Source organism: Trachypithecus francoisi, unplaced genomic scaffold (assembly GCF_009764315.1).
Source record: "Trachypithecus francoisi isolate TF-2019V2 unplaced genomic scaffold, Tfra_2.0 Lachesis_group10, whole genome shotgun sequence".
Taxonomy (NCBI): Eukaryota; Metazoa; Chordata; class Mammalia; order Primates; family Cercopithecidae; genus Trachypithecus; species Trachypithecus francoisi.
The window spans coordinates 46,121,406-46,143,518 of NW_022681455.1; the positions used below are offsets into that span (position 1 = coordinate 46,121,406).

The 22,113-nt window shown below is 43.0% G+C and overlaps 1 protein-coding gene across 2 annotated transcripts in view; it reads right to left on the minus strand.

Annotated features, from left to right (window-relative positions):
- The window catches only part of CLIC5 (chloride intracellular channel 5), a 119,449-nt gene that overhangs the window by 45,609 nt on the left and 51,727 nt on the right, over nt 1-22,113 (minus strand). For both annotated transcript variants that reach the window (XM_033217363.1, XM_033217362.1), the window contains exons 2-3: nt 8,715-8,824; nt 2,859-2,984 (exon numbers count right to left, since the gene is read on the minus strand). In XM_033217363.1, coding sequence (XP_033073254.1) covers nt 2,859-2,984; nt 8,715-8,770 — 182 coding nt within the window. In that variant the 5' untranslated portion in view covers nt 8,771-8,824. The remainder of the gene's footprint in view (nt 1-2,858; nt 2,985-8,714; nt 8,825-22,113) is intronic.

The following is a 22,113-nucleotide window of genomic DNA, read 5'->3' on the forward strand; positions in this document are numbered from 1 at the left end:
ACACCAAATGCTCCCTGGGATCAAATGTGATTTGAAAAAAATGGTTGGAGTGTTTGTATGTGGTTTTCTCCTTTAAAAAATAAAGCTAAGGGGAAAAAGGCTCCCATAATGTGTTGGCTTTTGGCAGCTTTTACAAATAGTGGTATGATGAGAAACACATGGCCGACCAGCGCTTGGTGAATCGTTATGAGGGTTTTGCTGCCCCCTAGAGAACCAGAAGGCCAGGCTGCCCTGCTCCAGAGGCCTCACAACCTTCCAGCCACTCCACCTTCCAGCCTGGGTCGCTTGGGAAGCTGGTGAGGCTGGTGGTTTGTTGTGGACAGACCAGCAGGTCTCTATGGGGCTGAGGCACTGGCTTGGTAACATTTACTGGGAGGTGATTATGGCACCTGCCTCAGTCTGATGAGTGCAGAGGCATCTAAGGTATACTCCTGGGGCGCTCTGGAATACTTGATGGCCTCACCCTTAGCACTCCCACCTTGGTAGCCTTCTGGAGATATGCATTTTAACAGCTTCGAGGGTTCGGCTACCTGAGTGTACTGGATTATTAGGTCACTAACATGGCAGGAATGCACTTCATAAAACCTCCTATACACAACTGCAGTGCAGAGAAAGATCTGGACCAGTGGGAACAGAGCTCAGGACAGGGAAGGTAGGTGGAGAGGAGAGACTGGAGGGAGGGTCTGCATCCAGCCCTGCCCGGTTCTATTTGGATCACGGAAACTTAGAATCTGATGAAATGATGATGAAGTCAGATGATGACTCCCCTCTGGAATAATGTTCAAGGACACATGGGGCATACGACTCCAGTGATCTCTGCCCACTTTGTGGTCCCACTGTGGTTGCAGATTGGAGACCCCTGAGTTAGAGAAGCAGCCCAGGAAAGGCACAGTTGTACTGGGGGAGGTGTGGTGGTGAAGGAGGGAACCTGGCTAAAGGGCATGTGAAGAATCAGAGAGCAAGAAGGGCTCTGGGAGGCATCCTGTCACAGAGAAGGGAACTGAGGCCGAGAGCAGAGAAGAGACTGGTTCAAGAGGTGAAGGGACTGGCTCAAGAGGTCACAGCACATCACTGGCAGACCAGGGTTGTACCCGAGCCCCTCACCCCTCCATCCACTGCTTGGCAAAAGACCAAATGGGGCCCTCTGCTCCTCACTGCTTCCACTTTCCACTTCCTAATGATCATGATGGAAGCCCCCACTCCTGAGTGCCAGTGTTACTTCTAAAAGGGAAAATGTTAACTGTGTCATGAACTTGCCTCTATGAGTCTCCCAGGCAAAGTCTAAATTCTGGTTATTGAAAAGAGCATATTTTTTCATGTGGGATTTCAAGCCAGCGCTAGCCATGAGGTTGAGTCCTGGGGACGGGGATGGAGTCTGGGCTCCCCCAGGGCACTTCCAGTGAAGTGGCTGGCTGGTGTCCTGTTCAGAGATGTGTGTGTCTACGTGGGGCTGCCCTATTGATTTAATTAATACACTTATTTAAAGTGTATACTCAGCTGCTTCCAATGGGCTTGAGGTGGCTTTCCACTCTCAGTGTGCAAATAAACTGTCTGAATATGGATGACAAAGAATATTTTTAAGGAAGAATGTATGACTGTTTAAGGCTTAATTGGAGCATGACTGGGAGTTTTAATTTTTTAACAGCAATTCACTAGATGTGCGACCTTGGGTAAGTGACTTACTCTCACCCTGTCCTGACTGTGAAATGATAGTACCTAAGATGCTAGAAGGATGAAATGAATCATATTAGCTAAGTGCTGTGAATAGTGCCTGACACAAAACAAAGGCTATAAAAGTATTGATGAATAAATAGAACTTTAAAATAAATGAAGAATAGTGGTTTTTAGTAGTCAAATCCCATTTACTTTACTTACTCAGTATGTCCTGAACCCTTCCTACTCCTCTCCTTCGATTTTCCTGCCCTGTCTTGGCTCAGGCCTTCATTCTGTCCTGCCTGGAGAGTCCCCGGAATTAATTCCTTTATCTCCAGCTTCATGGTCCTCTAGGATGCCGACTTCCCTCAACCTCTAAAGTAGGTCTTAAAACAGACTCCCCACCTCCTGTGCTTAATCCCTCTCAGGATACCCCACAGGACTCACTGCAGGATAATACCCTACAGGATAAAGTTCATGCCTCACTCTATATGTAATATTATTTTTCCAGTTTTTTCAAAAATTGTGATTGTTTTAATCCTTGATAACAGTATTCTGTAATGAACAAGTCTAGCTTGAGTAAATTTTAGAAGCCATCTGTCTCCTTTTTACTGCTCTTTTCCATCAGTAGCAACGTGTCACCCAACAAGAACTTCTAGCTCTCTGGTCTATAGTCTCCCCGAACCTGTTTGCAGAAGAGGAGCTGCTTTTAGTTCGTTTTTTCATCTGTTTAATTGTGGAGTCAGACCAGATTTGGTCAGATTTAAGACCCTGGATGTTGTTTTAAGTCACTGGGTTACCCTTTCCTGACTTATTTTCATTCTGTCGCCTTTCAGCTCTGGTGCTGAAATGAAGGAAACTTTGCCCTCACTTCGAGGTCTTCCAAGCAAAGTGAGCTGGAGAGAAGGGGACATACTGGGATGAGGTAGGCGTGGTATCCTAGGGCTCCTAAAATCACTCTGTGTAGTTGGGAGTGACTGACTCTTGTTCATAGGCCATATCTACTCTTGAGTGGATTTCATGGAGTGGTTTTGAGGTTGGCAGCCCTTTGGGGGTCCCAGGCTCTCTCTTTGAAGAGAGAGTCCTGTTCTCTGGACTGGTGAGGTTCCTTTGGAAACGCATCTGCTCAAAGTTAACACCAGGCCTTTATAGATCCAGCATGAACCCTTCCCATTCAACAGCTCCAGAAAGAAACAGATCCTTACTTTTCAGGGGTCAAGGTCTCCTCCAGGAACTCCTCAATCTTATTGACGTCTGTCTTCACGTCCCCGTTGAAGGTCAAGAAGGGCGGGTGCGTGCCAGGGGCTAGGTTGTGCAGGTCGGCTGGCTTTCTGTGGAGAGAGCAAGATTCAGGTGTTGGCTTACAGCAGGGTGCTTCCTGTTCTGGGAAACCTAAGATTGATTGTAACTTAGATACCCTTACTATCCAACATGCCTGTCAGGGGAAATAGATTTATGGTGTGCAGTGTAGGGCAGGGGAGATTGGAGAAAGTTCTGAAAGAATGTGGTGTCCACACACAAGAAGTGTGTCCAGTGCAGTCAGCAAGACAGCAACAAGTCAAGATGAAGGAATTGAGTGCTATTGAAAAAGTGGAGAGAATCCAGGTGACTAAGTCAGATCCAAGCTTTAATTACCCAGGGGAGAGGTGGGGTTTTGCTTTTAAAAACTCTTTTACTAATCTGCCTAACAAAAATGTGCTATACATGATTCCATACTTCAAAAATTAATGAATTAGATCATACTTTTCTCCTAACAAATATCTCCAGATACAAAAAAATTGGGAGTTTGGGCCATTTGTTCAAGTTAGATGCTTCTATTGTGTGTAACTTATATTTTAATATCTAATAACTAATGTCTAACATTGGTCAGCCTTTTGTCACACTCAACAAAATACTTTTTTTGACCTATAAACAGCCCCAGATATGGCCTTTGGGTAGCCAGGAAAATAAACAAACTATTAGATTGAAAACAAAGCTATTAAATGAAGATGTTTTCAAACGTCTTCTTATTGCTAAGATTATTCCTCCACAAACACCAGGTAGGCTATTACCAAGGATTCTGAACCAAGAACCTCCTACTGGGGAGTATTGGTGAGTAAGAAAATACCTGAGAGAAAGCCTTACAATTCAAGTTCCATGAGGGAAAAGACCCAGAACCATGCCTGGCATATAGAAGGCCCTCAGTAGATACATATTTTTAATGGCTACATGAATAAAGCATGCATTTTTGAGATAGCTACAGTGGCTCACACCTGTGATCCCACCACTTTGGGAGGCTGAGGTGGGAGGATCGCTTGAGCCCAGGAATTTGAGACCAGCCTGGGCAACATAACGAGACCCCATCTTTACAAAAAAAAAAAATTAGCTGGGCATGGAGGCATGTGCTTGCAGTCTCGGCTACTTGAGAGACTGAAGCAGGAAGATTGCTTGACCCCAGGAGTTCGAGGCAGTTGTGAGCCATTGATGTCACCACTGTAGTCCAGCCTGGGGGACAGCGTGAGACTCAGTCTCAAAACAACAACAACAAAATCTCACACATTTTAAATTTAAAAATGAGTGATTGTAGTTGCAAAATTAGAACTCAAATGTTGGTCTGACATTGGTAAAAACTTCAATCCAGTTATGAAGGCTTTCAGCTTTCAGCTGAATGTGGGGAGGACCAGCAGGCAACTCCACTGCTACAGTACTCGTGCTCCACCTTAATCTACCTTAATTCAAGCATCTACTGTTCTCAAAATATGACTTATGATGGTTCTAGGTTTACTAGAAAGAAGTTATTTTTCTTTAAATATTTAAAAATTCTGTTCAACATACATAAATCAAAAATCTCCTAGGAGTCAGAAATTGTGCCTATTTTTTAAAAATTATGGGGTTACTTAAATGCTATCTTAAGTTAAAAACAATTTATTTTCTAAGTAAATGCAACTTCTGCTTTGTGATTGGATTCAAATAGAACACTTGGTTTGTGAAAGTTATTTCTTTTTATAGCAAACTTTGCTGGGCCCGGTAGGACCTTTTAGGCAACATATACATATATATGTAATAGGCAGCAAATTTGGTCCCTAAGAAGACAGACAGCTCTTTGGTGTGCCTGTTGGTTTCTGGGTCAGACACTTAAAGAAATCCAAGATAACCAAAGCAACAGCGCATTTCTCTCCGCTGGGAAAGAGGAGACCCAAAAGTCCTAAATTATCCTGAAAGAAAGTCCTAGATGATGGAGAAGTGGGTGAAATTCTGGAACGCAGCCCCAATCGAATGAATGAACAATTAATTAACTGAGCAATTAATTGAACTTTCTGCACTTAGCCCACAGCAGTGCTAAGTGGTGTTTCTGGCGTGCACTGGGGAGCACACTGACTACCTGCAGGAAGGCCAAGTGCAGTGGAAAGGAAAGTGGCCCTTGTGTTTGGCACGGCTAGGTCCTGTTAATATCCAGGAGTGTGCTTCTGTGTCTGTGCCAGCTGGTCAGAATGCAAGAGCAAGAATGGAGCAAAGTGAGGGGGAAGAAGGGTTGGCAGATTGGGGAAAATGGGAAAGGGGAGGCTTATACTAAAAAAATGTAGGGAAGAGGAGAGAAAATGGTGGCGACTTCCAAGACAGAGCTGGAACATCGGATTCACCCCACATGCTCTCTCTGAGAATGCCACATTTCTTGTGGGAGTCGGGAGTGGAAAACATGAAACGCAGAAACTGTAAAAAAGTAAACAGTGGGGGTAGAGGAGTCTGTAATGAAACAAATTCCTGATGTAATCAGTTTGGGAGGGGAAGAGAGGAATTTCAATTACTGTGCTACTCCCATGTCCCTCCCCAAACACACACAATCTCCAGCTGCATTCTGAGGCACTTGGAACTCAGACAATTGAGACGGAAACTATTTTTAAAATCTAATTTACTTAGTCCCTTTGTTTACTTTGTGCATGCCCCTCATTTTAGACAATGAAAGGACATTTTTTATTTGCTCCTGGTTTTTAGAGCTGACACAAGGCAGCAACATGTGTGCTCTCAGTCACCTCTCTGTGGCTTAAAGATACAGAAATGTGTTGTGGTGGTGGCAGTGGGTTTTTTCCTGGGACTCTAGAGAATCATGGCCACTGGAGTCAGACACCCTTGGAAAGTATTGCCTGTGGCCATCGATGCTTAGCTAGAGTTGCAGCGCTCTGTCTTTGTTGACTCTGCTTCAGCATTTATAGTTGAGACTATATCATTAGCATTGGATGACATATTGCTAGGTATGATTTATGAACTATGTAATGAGTATTGGTCTTCTTTTCCTTACTGGATTGCCAGCTCCAGGAACCCAGTGATAATTCTAAGAATAGCCAACACACATGGAGTTCTTGCTATGAGTCAGGTACAGGACTGATAGCAAATGTTTTACATGGCCTGCCTCGATAAATCCTCACCGTAATCCTATTGATTAAAAACACACTGTCTCCACTGTACAGGTGAGGAAACCAAGGCTCTGAAAAGTTCAAGATTATTCAGTCACTAAAGGGTGGTACCAGGAAAATAAATCAGTTTTCTTAGAAATTACTGTGTGTGTTGGTGGGTGGGGGGGACAGTAAGAAAGTTTTCTCATCTGTAAAAATGGAGTGGTGCTACTTGCCTGGCCTACATCAAAGGGGTGTTGGCTGGACCAGGTGTGTTCATGTGAAGGAGGAACCAAACCATCTGAAACACACAGGCAGAGGTAATTCCCTCTCCCACTCTCTTCTCCAGCAGACATACAAGTCCTCTCTCACACATGGCAATCCAAACACTTCCAATTCTCCACTGAAGGAAGCTGCTCTTTCAGAAGTCTGCTACTCTCTTTAGTTATCGCAGACACTAATTGCATAGTGGATGCAAGTTCATTTATTTGACAGATAGTAGTTGAGGACCTGTGAAAAGCTAGTTGCTATGGAGGATACAAAGAAACTTAAAACCCGATCCCAGTCTGTCCTTGAGGGACTTAAGGTCTCATTTGAAAGATGAAACAAACTTCATAACTGATGGATTATGGAGAGCATAGTTTTTGAACCAAGCAGATGGAGTTTTTAGCCCCTCTAATTTCTAGTTGGCATCTTGGACACATCATTTAAATATATCTGTCTCAGTTATTTCTCAAATAATACAGAGTAGTAAGACCTCCTTCACAGGATTATACATTATTTTATTATTATTATTATTATTATTATTTAATGAGAAAGCTCTCACCAGTTGTAAAGCATTAGGGGTACAAACCTCATAACTTGATGAAACACTGAATAATGACACAAGGCAACATAGACAACAGGTGCTGGTGATTCTGGAGGGAGGTTGGGTTGATAGGTGTGACTGTGAGTATGGGGGGATGGGTATGAGACAGCCTCACAGAGCGGGTGGGGCTGAAGCTGAGCCTGGGGCCAGGGACAAGAAGGAAGAGAGGGCCTGTTTTAGACAGAGGATGCAGCTCAGCCAAGGGATGGAGGTTCGAATGAAGAAGAACAGCAGAAGGCAGACCAGCCTGACAGAGTAGACAGGTCACAGTGAGAAGTGTTGGGAAAGAGTGTTGGGAAGAATGAAGGAAAAGACAGATCGGGGCTTTGGATGCGTCAAGTCCATGGAAAATGGGAAACATCAAAGGTTTCCTGTGCATGAAAGTGGCCTGATGAAAGCATTATTTTAGGAAGAATAACCTTAGAATCACATAAAGGATGGGTCAGACAGAGAGGAAAAGAGAGAGAGAATGTGTGAACCTGGAAGACCAGTTTGAAGAACAATGAGACTATCAGGGTGGCAGTGGTGAGACTTGAACCAGTTGTAGGCTTTGAGAATGAAAAAGAGAGTTTGGAGGAAGAGAGAGTGCAATAGGAGAATGCTCTAGACTTGGCTACTGATCAACAATGAAGGCAGCAATAGAAAGGAGCAGGAAGTGTTTAGTGCCTAGAAAATAGAAGAAAAAGGCCAGGCACAGTGGCCCATGCCTGTAATCCCAGCACTTTGGGAGGCAGAGGTGGGTGGATCACAAGGTCAAGAGTTCAAGACCAGCCTGGCCAAGATGGTGAAACCCTGTCTCTACTAAAAATACAAAAATTAGCCTGGCGTGGTGGCACGCGCCTGTAATCCCAGCTACTCAGGAGGCGGAGGCAGAGAATTGCTTAAACCCAGGAGGCAGAGTTTGCAGTGAACTGAGATCGCACCACTGCACTCCAGCCTGGGTGACAGAGTGAGACTCTGTCTCAATAAATAAATAAATAAAAAGAAAAAGAAAATAGAAGAAAAAAGGAGTTCAGGAAGAGCTCAACTCAAAGGAAAAGGATACAAATTGATGTATACAATGTTAGACATATATGATAACAGAACATCCAAGTGAAAATATCTAGATGATAGCAGGACTCTGGGTGTAGAATAATTCATATAAAGATGACAAGGAGAATAGGTCAAGCTCACCAGGGATGAAGGTAGAGGCAGAAGATGAACACTCATGGGGTGAGCCTCGAGCTGTTCCACATTTAAACAACAGGTGGAAGACGGAAAACAGAATACATTCTGTAGGAGTGAAAAGAGTGTGGTTTCTGGTGTTTGTAAGTCATTAAACTGCACTCTAAAACAGAACAGTAGCTACTTTCCACCCAAGCCTGTAATCTAGAGCTGTCACACTGAGGACGTCTAAAGCTGGGAACATAGCATGGGAAAGGGTCTGGATCACAACTCTCTGAAGACTCAGACTCTCACACCTGAAGTCCTACTAGGGTCCCACAGATGATGGCTTTAGTACTACTGAAATGACTAATCCTGTATTTGTAGATGTCTGTGCCCATCTGTGCACTGGACACTTAGTTGCAATGCCAGTGTCCATTCCTTCCTTCTTCTTTGCTAATGGAAACTTGCTAATCAGGTCAGTGAAGTGTGTGGCACCAAGTGAAATACTTGCCTTTGCAGACTCTCTTGTAGCTAAGACTGGACTCTGAGACACAGTTCTGGACAATGAAGTGTGAGCAAGGGGCTGCTGGGAGCCAACGGAGGCTTTTGCCCTCCTTCATGGAAGGTTCTCTGTTCCTGCAGCTAAACATACTCCTCATTTATGCAATGTACTTTACCTTTTCAGATCCACAGTGGTGACATTGAACACGACTCCTTTCAGCCAGAGGATCATGAAGAGGCGCTGAGAGAATGGACAGTTGCCAATGCTTTCCCCATCGATTCCAGCCTGGAAAGAAGAGAACCAGTGTCCTGAGTGGGCAGGTGCAATTAGCACAGGGAACATAAGATTATAACGCCCAAATGCAGGTCTGAGGAGACCTTACTAAAACCATGTCCCAGCAACTTCAAAGGGCAGTAGCCTGATATTATTCATCTTTGTCTTCTTAATGTCCATGCAGGACAATGCCTGGCACCAAGTAAGGGCTCAATAAATACTTGCTGAACTGAAATGCAGAATCATAACTTTATGAAATCATAGAACCCTGGCATCTTGCGGTAAAAATAGACCTGCAACATCACTTATTCTGACACAAATGATATTGGAATGCCAACTTCTACACCCCCAAGTAATCATCTAGTTTCTGCTTGAATATCTCCACTGACCAGTCATTTGTATTAATATAACTCAAAGCAGTTCATTCTGAGGATTGCTCTAACAGTTAGAAATGCTTTCCTTCAGCTACCTAGCCAAAATATGTTCCTCTGTAGTTTGCCCTCCCCCACCCCTTGGTCCTTGGTTCACACCACACGGATGTCATGAATATAAATATCTCAGACTTTGATCCCATCTCCCTATATGGAGGCTAATCAGGAAGCTCAAGGTTTTAATCAATACACCACTTAGTTCTGGCTAGTACTTGGCCTTCACTGTCAATAAACCATTCATTTGTTAAATTATACTTTTACTCAACAAATACATATTGACTATCAGTTATGTGCAAGGCACTAGAGAAAATTGCCCAGGAGATTCAAAACTGAATTCCTCTAAGGAGCTTATGGCCTTCTGTAGGGTGGGCTTGGGGATAAGACAGGAACCCATGTAAAAATAACAGCATTATTATTGGGTGTTCTGTGCTTCTGTCATTTCATTTCCCTTCCTCAAAATAATAGGTGTTTTTAGGTCTGAAAAACAAGTCTATCTTTACTGCACTTCTGAGTGGGCTGCAGATCCATGAATTTCAGAAAGAATTAATTTCAAGCAAACCTATGAACAAACAAAAAAGGTTGGGGAATTGGTCTCTGTAGAATTCATATCCATTGGGTGGTTTATTGGCTGCCAACACAGTACTTAGAGGAAGAAATAACTCATTTGCTCCAGACTCTGATGTTGGCTGCCCTGGAAACCATGGCCCCTGCAGGTGGCCTGGCAGGGGATTCCACTGACAGGGAGGGCATGTGTGGGCCTGGGTACTGAAGACTGGTGCAAAGCTGTAAACAATCCAACCAACATCCAGGAATGGGGGCTTACTGAGGTTTTGTTTTTGTTTTTGTTTTTGTTTTTTCAAAAGAAAGGGAGAAAACAAATTCATTCCCAAAGCTCAACACAGTTTTACCCCTTGAGGTTTGCTTTGCTGCAGCATTCAGATGGGGAGGCAGTGATGCCTTCTTTCATACATTAGAACCTCATTATGTGCTTTTTTCTGCCTTGCAAGTTGCTCCCAGCAGGGGCTCAGGTTTATAATGGAAAACTGGAACCTTTGACAGTGTTCGCTGTATGTAATTGCTATGAAATTACAGTTATTTTACCTTCCTCTTAACTACACCAAAAGCCCCACTCCCTATACAGTTCTCACTTTTCCCCAATGCTGGAAACAGACCCACCCCTGAGTCTTGAGAGAGCACGGACTCTGTTATATAAAATGGGAAAGGTGGGAGAGCACAGTGTGGGCGCTACACCTGCCCGCGGAGCTAAGGTTACCAATAAAACATGCTCAGACAGGTGGCTACCAATTTAATAATAGCTTGGTGCTAACTTGAGTTTATGATGTAAGTTACCTAGGAACTTCTCAAGAAGCACTTGACAGGTACCAGGTTCTGAGTCCTGTAAGACATCCCGACACAGGAAGAATTCCCCCAGGGCCAGGAATGGTGGAAGTAACAAGAGGAGAATTGAAAAAAAAGCAAAAATAAAAACAGAAGCCAGATCCATATACTGTTATCTGTTTTCCTCTGGTGGTGGTGGTGGGAGGGTAAGGGAATTGAAGGAGGAACTAGCAAAATAGTGGATTTCTCAACTACATAAAACATTCATATAATAATAATAATATTAATAATAACATGTCTATATTGTCAGGCATTGTTCTAAAGGATTTACCTATATTATTAACTTGTTTATTTCTCATGAGAAGCCTATAAAGAGGGATATTTTCAGCTCTTACAAATGTGAAATGGAGGCCTAAGGTTATCATCGTGGTGAAGCCAGGATGAACCAAGGTGGTCTGGCTAGAGATCCAGTGCTCTGAGCTGCCATTCCTGGAGCCAGCCTGAGGGTCCAGCCAGGTGACAGGTCCTCCCCCGGTGATGGGAGGGCTGGTGTTGAATTTTATGGACATCCTCTGGTCCATGTGCAATCAGCTATGCCTGGAGCTTAGGGCATGGTGTCCTTCATGGCTCCCTACATTTTCATTATGTCTTATTAGTCTTGTATTAAACTATGATTCTAGGTTTAGTAAACAAAAATTGTTAAAGGCCAATAGAAATATGTGAGGATGCTACCATTTACTTCCACTCTCTGGGTGTCCCTCTTTCAGCTTCCTCTATTCCCCCTCAAACCCCAACAGCCTTGTGGCCCTAAGAAATAGTTTGTTAAACTCATGGGTTATATGTGATGAGCTGTGACAACCATCAGAAACATCAACAGAGAAGAAACAGGTGAGGTTCAGCTGGACCCACATCCTGAAAAGTGTGAGGGAAAATCCAGGTGGACTTTGTTCCAGAGAGATTTTGAGCACTGGGGGCCAGGGACTGGCACAAAAGCAGTGTCCCAGGTGGAATCACATTCCCCCAAATTCATGTCCCTCTGGAATGTGTGTATGGGACCTTACTGGGAAACAGGGTCTTTGCAGGTGGAATCAACTTTAAGATGAGGTCATATTGGATTAGAATGGGCTCTAAACATGACTGGTGTCCTTACAAAAAGAGGGAACTTTGGGCACAGACATGCAGAGGACAAAGTCATGTGAAGATGAAGGCAGTGATTGGAGTGATGTATCTACAAGCCAACGAACGTCAAGGATTGGTGGCAGACACCAAAAGCTAGAAGAGACAAGGAAGGATTCTTCATCCGAGTCTCTGGAGAGAGCCTGGCCCTGCCCACACCTTGATTTTGAACTTCTGGCCTCCAGAACTGTAAGAGAATCAATTTCTGCTGCTTTCAGCTATACTGTGTATAGCAATTTCTTGGAAACTAATGCAATAAGGGAAGCGTCAAAAAGACGATTATATATATATAACAGCTAATGGCAAACTTCCCAAGGTCAAGATTCTGCTTTGAACACAGTTGCCAGCTATAATCCCAAAGTACTTTCTGTTCTCTACAGTGTATATAACAACCTGTTATAAAATATCATACCACATATAATATTCCATATGATGATACCAGTACTAATAGCATAATGTAATTATATAGGCTGTATGATTGTACTTCATATGTTATATGCTTGATACTTCATATTATATGCTATTATATATTGCCTTTCATATCTCTCTCCACATATTATGAGCTTGGCTCCCTCAAAACATAGTTGATGTTTTATTTTGTTTGTCTTCAGCAGCAACAAGCACAGGCACCTGAAACTTACTTCATATTCAGTGCCTATTTAAAAGGATGCATATTGAGGGGAGGGTGATGTCCCTCCCTTTTTGTGGCTTGAGGATCTCAAAATTATCTCACTGGCATTCTGAAAGGCATCCTAAAATACATGCATGCATACTACATACATAGATACATGGCTAGCCTGAGTTATGTAGCACACTAGCCGGAGACTGTGGTTCTAGACCCATCTCTGCCTCTACTTCCCATGTGAATGACCTTAGGTAAATTATCTCCTCTTGGCCTCAACAATTGCACCTATAACTTCCTGCAATTTTGTAAATTCAAGTGGAAAATGGAGATTTGTTTAAGACTGTGGTTCTCAAACATTTTAGTCTTAGAACTCTTTTATGCTTTTAAAGATTGTTGAGGATCCCAGAAAGCTTTTGTTTATGTGGATGATAGTTATTGATATTTACTGTGTTGTAAGTTAAAGCTGAAAAACATTTAAATATTTATAAAAATGCTATAATTAATGTGTCTATTAACATAAACATAAAATAACTATATTTTCTAAAAATACAAGAAATTTAGTAAAAGTGGCAATGTTTTATACTTTTACAAAATCTTTAACATCTGGCTTAATAGAAGCTGGCTTCCACATTTAATCTCTTGGTATTTAGTTGGGGTATATGGGGCTTTTGTTGTTGTTGTTTTTGAAACAGAGTCTTGCTCTGTCATCCAGGCTGGAGTGCAGCGGCGCTATCTCAGCTCATTGCAACTTCTGCCTCCCAGGCTGAAGCAAATACTGACAAATACTAAGTCTGAGTAAGCACGGTGTGTCAGCCAGTTGCCTTTTCAAGTAAAAACTGCTTTGTGAGGGAGGCAGCTGGTTCAGCTGGCAACTCAATCATACAAGTGCTTTTCCTTTCACAACCATCAGACTTTGGAATGCAGCCAAAGAGCTTATGTGCATTTCCCATTTCGTCAACCAGAATGTTTAGAAGACATGTATGCAAAAATTGAGATTTAATAACATTATATAATTTTTAATGCTTCATCAAGGACATTCATAATTGATGCTGTTTTTTGTTTTTGTTTTTTTTTCTGCACATACATGACTGGCTAGTACCACTTATATCACTGCTTGGATTTGTGCTGAAACACCAGTAAATTTACCCACGAAATGCCAATCCCAGAGAGAGAAGCGTACCATCTTGATATAACTCTAAAAATAGTTGTGACCTCTTAAAACCCCTGAAAGACTTTGAGGGACCCCAGAACTCTATGAACAACATTGGAGAACCATTGTTTTAAGACATTCCATGGACACACCAGGTATGTAATTCTTGGTCTACAGATAATGAAGGGGAAGCTGATAACTGGCCAAAATTCACTCGAGGGTACCCAAGTCCGGAAGTGGGAGGAATCATTCAGAGAGGATCCAAGAAGGAATTGTAGAAAGTGACTAGATGACATTGAAGCTTGATAGATGTGTCAGTTACCAATTTATTGCCTTTCAGCTGCAATGCACCCTTGAATATATGCTCTGTGAGAACGGGGAATTTCTTTAAACATTTCTCCTTTAAAGTGAGCACAAAGTTAGGCTTTCTTACCAGGGAGAACTAGAGGGGCACTGCAGGAGGAAGAGGCTTTCTTGCTGACTATGGTGTGGACTGGGGGTGAATGATGTAGCTGTGACAGCACGCAGTGGAGCCACCCCAGCTATAGGCTCAGCATGCAATCCACCTGGCACCTCATAGCCTCAGCCTGGTAATAACCTTTCCAGAACTCTTGACACAGAAACCAAAGCCCCCATTAATCCTATATCCAGCTGGCCTATGGCCAGGGTGTCCACATAGCTTGGTCACTTCCTTTGCAAGCCCCACGCGTCCTGAAGGTCTTCTTCTCCACTGACACCTGGATCCTGCTGCACGCTATACCGATGCCGATTGCTTGTTCCCTGCCTGAACTCTGGGGAATGGCCTATTGTTTGCTCAGCAACTCCGGACCAGCTCTGGCCTGACCAAACCAGTGAACTTCTGTGCCAGGTTCCAAACAGCTTCTAAGTTTGTCCTTCCCTGGCTCCTCTCCCACAGCCCTAGGGTACCGTAGAGAGTTTCCTTATATGTCATGGTTACTCTTTTATCTTACGTAATACTTCATGTTGAATATCTCCTGTTTAACCTACCATGTAGTTTCTCACTCCTGATTGGACCCAGACTACATCAGATGCTTAAATGTCTGTTATTTCAAAATGTAAGATTTTTATGACCTTTGACTTCTTTAAAAACCTGGCAAGGTTAAGTCCTGGATGAAGTATTAGGAAGGAAACCTCAGTTTTCTCAAGAAAGATAATTAAGTCACCATTTACGTCACATTCCCACTTTTTGTTGCTGTAGCCCATGAAACTTGTCCCTGAGGACTCAAGTGATTAAATAATTTTGTTAAGTGTACAGATAAAAATTATACAACAGTAGGGCTGTATCTGACCTCAGGAATGCTATACTCCAGCTCTTTCTTTTTACTGGTAGAGAAATAGGCCCAGAAAGGTTGAATGAGTTGCCCATGGTAGCACAACCGGTTCCCATAGCAGAATCAGGTCTCTCTAACTCTTGACTTCCAGCTTTGAGCAGACCACGTTGGCTGTTGTCCTTCAGAAAAGAGTGGCAAAGTGGCAAAGGCCACATGACGAGGACTTTCTTTAAACATAATAACTCATCTAAACTGTTTAGACAAAGAAGCTTTCTTCATAATATTTCCAGCTGTCCATTTTTTAATTAGTGTAAGTCAGACAACATTTCTAGTTGTGATTATTTTTTTTTTTAACACCAAATGGTCTATCCTTCCAACAATTTGGTTGGTAAGACTTCAATTAGCAGGGATGGGACTTGGTGGTACGTGGTCCACATGAGGATAGAGAGGTCTGCTCTTGAAGAAATCAACATTCCCTTTCACAGAAGCCACAAAAGGCCTAATTCACTGGGGTCACCCAGGCATTTTTCATTCAAGAAACAGGTAACAGGTATACATTTGAGGCTACAGAGATCCTCAACATTTATCTAAAGTTTAACATATGGGCTGAATCAGCTCTATGTAGACCACTACCTGTACATTGTGGTATGAAGAATTCTAGGTATGCTGGTCAGAGTTCTCCAGAGATGGAACCAGCACAATATGTATATGTGTGTGTGTGTGTGTGTGTGTGTGTGTGCATGTGTATTTATGTGTATTTATATATATACACACACACATGTATGTACATATATACACACACACATATCCTGTTATATCTACTATATATGGAGAAACATATACATACCTTATTTTATAGAATACATTATAATAACATTACATATATGTATATGTATATAAATACAAATACATACTAGTTGGAGTGTGAAGATGGAGAGATTTATTTTAAGGAACAGGCTCACACAATTCTGGAGGCTTGGTGTGTTCAGAATCTGCAGGGTAGGCTAGCAGGCTGAAACCCCAGGGAAGAGCCGCAGTTCGAGTCCAAAGATTGTCTGCTGGCAGCATTCCCTCTTCTTCAGAGGAGGGGGTCAGTCTTTTTCTCTATGAGGCCCACCCACAATATAGAGGGCAATCTGCTTTACTCAAAACCCACCAATTTAAATATTAATGTCATAAAAAAATAAAAAAGCACCTTCACAGAAGCATCCAGAATAATGTCTGGTCAATATCTGGGCACTATGGCCCAGCCAAGTTGATGCATAAAGTTAACCATTATACCTGGCATAAACATTTTACTTGATCCAGGTAACCTGTTAATTCAGTATCTGTCATCTGCACCTTAGCTCACCAGATGGTTTTGTAAACAATTGAACATAGTTGTGTACATGTCCCCTTCAAAAAGAACTTGTAGTAAGCTCCAGACTTACTAAGAGTAAACCAGGCTCCTTGGTTTATATCTCTAAGTGAGCAGGGTCCAGTGGTGCCTTTGATGTATAACTAGCCTGGTCTGATGGTGGCTTTGGGCCCAAGGCCGCCTACAACTTGGTATGTTGCACAATGCCACTGTGTTCGTGGCCTGTTGGGGTGTCTGTCCTTTAGCCTGCCTTGAGCTTTACGTCCATCCGCCACTGAGTGTATGTTCACCCTCCCGTGCTTCACACACTCTCTGAGAAAGAACTGCCCTTTCCAACTCAACACCACTGCCCCTTCTCCCAGCCCCTTCTTTGTACTCCCACATGGCTTCTTTCCTATTCTTTCATGTCCCACTATTTGAATAAATGAATGGGTTTCTTTTACACCTCTTGCCAGCCCTGCTTCTGTTTAACAACTTCTGAAATTGTTGTCTTTTAATCTCTTTCTGGGTTAATCAGTACTTTTTCCTTTGTGTCTTCATCCTACCCGATATTTGTCTTGTAGCTAAAACTTTTGATCATCCTTTCTTCTTAAAGCTCAGCCATCTGCAGCCTCCCTTGCCACTTGGTGCCTCTTAGGAGGCAGGGGCCGACTTTACAGGCAGGCAGTCTGTGCAGTTGAATAATGGGACCCCACACTTGGTTTAATGCTCTACTCTTGCTATCCTGAAATTCTTAATAATTTTGGAGCCTAGGTCCCTCATTTTCATTTGGCGGTAGGCACTGCACGTTATGCACTGGCCCTGCCTGTGGCCCTCTTATTCTTCCTTATTCTTCTTGCTGACATCCTCCTCTTTCTGGTATTTGCCCTCTCAGCTCACCACTCTTCCCCTCCATGCTTGGTGCTCTTTGGAGAACTGACCTACTCTTGAAAACATGATTGTCCTTCCCAAGTTAGCAATAACTCTGGCTTCTAGGCCTATAAACGTGCTACTTACCCTAAGCTTTAAAAAAAGTAGAAAGGAGAGTCAGAGAAGGAAAGAAAACAAGGGAAAATGTTGAAAGGCTGTAGGACTTGCCTGGCTCAAGTCTCCTTGTTGGTTCCACCTCCTAGCCTATCTCATTCCAATGTCATATGTTATTCTAGAATTTGCCTCATTTCAATTAAATATCTCACCAATTACTAGATACTTGAGGTTTTCTTATAAGTCAGACAATATGCCTTGTTATTACTATTTTTCAAAACTAAATGGTCTGCCCTTCCAGTAATCTAGTTGCTATGCTCCATTAGCATGAATATGACTCAGTGATTTATTTATCTACTCTCAGAAACCTGTAAGTACTCAAGAAATATAAGTTTGATGGCCTTGGTATGTCTTCCAAGTGATTCCACCAATCTTGGGAAGGCAGAATGGCTCTCATATGTTAATATTATAAACCTGCACCATGCCTTGGGAAAGCCCAGAGTCCACACTCTCTGCCTCCAAGTTTGGCTGTTTCTGCTCACTAGCCCAGGTGTAATATTTAGCAGCTAAATTCCATTGCAATAGAGGCAGATTTCAGTCCTCAACTTCACAGAACACTGTGGTACAGTGTTAGGGGCATTGTACAGACCCATTCAGACCTGGGTTCAAATTCCTCCCTTGACACCAACCAGCAGAAAAAATGTCTGCAGCACTATTTCCAATCCTGTATGCCCTTCATAACCTTTCTACAGCCCCAGCTAGAGGTGGAGTCCACATTTCCCTTCTTCTTAAAATAGGGCAGGCCTTTGTGGCTGCCTGCGTGAATGGAATATGGCAGAAGTGACACAATGTGTGACTTTGGAGATTAGGTAATAGAGGGTGATACAGCTTCTGCCTATCTCTCTCTCTCTGTATCTTTTGGTATGCTTGCCCCTGGAACCTAGCCACCATGTTGTGAGGAAACCCAGAGCACACAAAGAGGTTCTCTGTAGTGTTCCAGCTAATAGTCTCAGCTAAGTCTTCAGATGACAGGTTGCCTCAACAACCAGACAAGAGAATGAATGTAATTTCAGATTATTGCAGCCCCCAGGTTTTGACTTGTCCCAAGTGACATCTACTGAAGTAAAATTAGCCATTCTCACCAAGTCCTGGCCAAACTGCAGGTTTGTGAGCAAAGTAAGTGTTGTCATTGTTTAAAACCACTAAGTTTTGGGCTGGTTTGTTACTCAGCAGGCAACTCACCTACACACTTAGCCTCACGCCCCTTATCTTCAAATTGGTGGCAGAGTTGTTATTTAATTGGTTAACAATATGTATAAAACATATAGTATTTACTTTATACATTTATGATTATTGTCATTATGGCCACAGAAGAACAATGTTTAGGAAGAGCTTGTTAAACACTGTTTATGAAATGCTATGCCTTGGTAAAGAGTCAATAGACCTCTCTTTGATGGCACAAAACTTCAATAGTACCTAGTGTTTAGGGTTTTGTGTATGAAGCAATAAATTCAACAAAGAAAGCAAATACAGGAAGAACTACAGCTACAGTTCAGTGACCAGAGGAGAGTGTTCCTAAACTAGGTCAGTCATGCATTTACTATGAAGGGAGAGAGGGAAAAGTAACTCATGTTTGGTTAACTGTTGGTACAATGATAGATACATGCATGTATGTTCTTTACAAGACCATTGAATTTCTGTGAAAAGCAACATCCTCCAACCAGACACCTTTTTCAAGTCGTTCAAGAGTCAAAGATGAGAAGGGCTGGAACCCAAGGAATATAGATGGTTGAAGCTGAGGGATCAGGTCTGGGATAGATTCCTGGAAGTTTTCTATTGAAGTTTATTGGAAGCCTTTGTGTTCTCTCAACATCCAGAAACATTTTCACAGCTATTTAAGGTACTGTCATCCTATTCTTTAGACCTGATTATGGCTCTCAATGCTTGGATCAGGAAAGCTGAAAGCTGGAATTCTTCCACCTCAGAAATGTACCAAAACACGGGAAACCAAAGAGCGATACAAATCTATAGCCTCAAATAAACACAACTCCTTTCCACATTTGTTTAATTTGAAGAAGAGGTCTCCTCACTTAAGCCTTCCTTGGAGAATCCCTATCCTAATAGAGGAAATATGTTTTCCACTTAATGAGGCCACTGTCAAAATTTTGCTTTCCTCCCTTGACACTTTTTTTATTTGTTATCCAAGATACTATGGAAATTAATGGCAGCTCTTGATCATGAATCCATTCCCCCTACATTTAAGGAATAACCCTGCAATTCCTATAATCCTCATACCAAACAAGGATATCTTGACATTGAGCTCTCCTACTCCTACAAAGGTTGATGTGTGGGATCCTGAGATAGCTGAGATTCCTCAATTATTACTCATTTGCCCTTCTGTTCTGGTTGTCTGAATGTTGAGTTTTGAATATAGCCTCTTAATAGGATAAGCTGGTCTGGAAAGACTTTAGAGACATCCCAAAATCTGTCATCCTAGCTCTCTGTTGGTTTCAATAATCACCACGAATCCCACACTCAAATATAACAAATTAAAAGCTTATGACACTAAAATGAAATCTGAGTCCTGAGGTTTATTAATTAGGTCATGTATATCTGAGAACTTATGCAAAAAGTTTTTGCAAAATTACTAGTTTATAGTATGTCAACAAAGTATATTTTTAGAGCTTGAAAATTCCACTCAACTAAGCATTTTAAAAACTGGAATGCCCAGACCCCACTGTCAGATATTCTGATTTAATTAGTCTGGGGGCAGGGCTCAGACATCAGAATTCTTTTCCCTCAAAGTTCTCGAGGTGATTCTAATGTTCAGTCAGGACTGACAACTTCTGATCTGGTGGTGCCCACAGTGGGAGATGTCCAGTAGAAGCACCAAAGGAGCTTGTTAAACAAACAAAGAAACAAATGAGCTCCCTGACCCCACTGTAGACATGCAGAATCAGTCTCTGGGCTCGGGACGTGTGTGATGGGCTGGACCAAGCACCGACCGTAGCACTTGGATGTTGTTTCTCCCTTCTCTTTTTGTTTCCTTTTTCCTTATCTAAACTGGAAACTCCTTCACATCCTGGCCCGACTCCTACTTCCCACTCCGTTTCTATGCTGTTCTTCTTTACCTTCCATCCCTGCACAGGCCCTGAAAGAAGTGCACCGTTTTGAGTTGTTCAGGGAAGGGAGAGCCCATTTTGGATCAAGACATCTGGAGAACCTCAAGGCAATGCAGCCATAAACAACGCCAAGAACTTCACATGCCAGCTAATATTTTTATGGTTGCGTCTTCACATAGAACTCTTCAGTTCTGCCAGGTGGGTCTTCCCTGAGGGTGACAGAGTGCTGTGACTGAGTATAGAAACCCTAGCCACTGGGCTCAAGTTCTCATGTGGGCAACCACAGGCCATATGTACCCAGTCACATTTGCTCTCTCCAGCCACCTTCCTCTAGTCACCCATGGTGAAAAGCGTGCCTTTTAAAAAAATGCAGGTTCCTCATGAGGTCCTGTTTTGGGCTTTCTTGGCTATGTGGAGTACCAGCAGCCTTTATCTCCACTCTCAACCGTATGCAGGCACTTGGCCACTTGGGCAGGGTGGATCCACACAGCCAGATATGCGTCTTCACCAATACCCTGCTTGGTTCCAGAGACTAGGGATGTAGTGATGTGGTGATGAATGAGACATAGTCCCTCTCTTGAGAAGCTGTCACACAACAAAGGCAGCAAAAGGTAAAGAGATGATGGCCAGGTCACCACTGAAGTGCAGTAGTGGTAGAGCATGGGTGGAGTGGGGACAGGAAGGAGCCCACCTAAGGGTTCAGGGAAGCATTTGGGGCAGCAACAATGCCTAGTATGAGCCTCAAAGGTAAGAGAGTTTATTCATGCAAAGTGGTAGGTAAGGCCATCCAGGCAGAAGTGATGGCATAAGCACATGCCTGGAGGCTGGATTGCACAATGCAGGTGTATTAGGCTGTTTTTGCATTACTGTAAAGAAATACCTGAGACTGGGTAATTTATATTGAAAAGAGGTTTAATTGGCTGATGGTCCTGCAGGCTGTACAAGTGTCACGCCAGCATTTGCTCAGCTTCTGATTAGGGCCTCAGGAAGCTTATGATCACAGTGGAAAGCAAAATGGGAGCAGGTACTTTCCATGGCAAAATCAGGAGCGAGAGAGAGAGAGGAGGAACCAGCATCCTTTTAACCACAGCTCTCCTGTGAACTAACAGAGTGAGAACTCACTCATTACTACGGGGAGGGCACAAAGTCATTCAGGAGGGAACGAACCACATGACCCAAACACCTCCCACCAGGCCCTGCCTCCAACATTGTGAATCACATTTCAACACGAGATTTGGCGGGAGCACACATTCAAACCATATCAGCGGGTGTGCAAGGAATTTCAAGCAGATCTTGTTCATGCTCTGTCAGGAAAACCCATGCAGGAATTCTCTAGTTCCCTTTCTTCCTCCATTCTGAGGACCCCAGCCCAGTCACAGGCAAAGCCACATGGCAGTCAAATGCTCACCTTACAGGAGTCTCTGTGTCTTCCTGATCTGCTATTTCCACCATCATGCGTCTCTAAACCCCTCAGCCGCCCTTGGCCAGCATGCCTCTCCCCACTCGTATCTCTCAATGCCAACTCTGAAAGCATTCGCATTTAAGTATGAATTGTTAATAACTGCTAAGCATTTATTCCTCCTGGGGTACTTTTATTTATCATGACCCAGATGTAAGCAAGGAGATGAAGCTTCAATAGTGGGGTCGCAGGTGTCTGCCAGAAAGTGATTAAAGAACTGGGAAAGAAGGAAGAAGGGCAACAATAGCTTCCTGGAGGTCCTGAAACCAGACATGTAGGTTTTTATCTATTATCTCCTATGTGAGATCCTGCCAACTTATTACTTCTGCAGCTTTGAAAGACTAGCTCACACAACGAGTGCCCCAGACCAAAAGGCAGGCACTCTTTA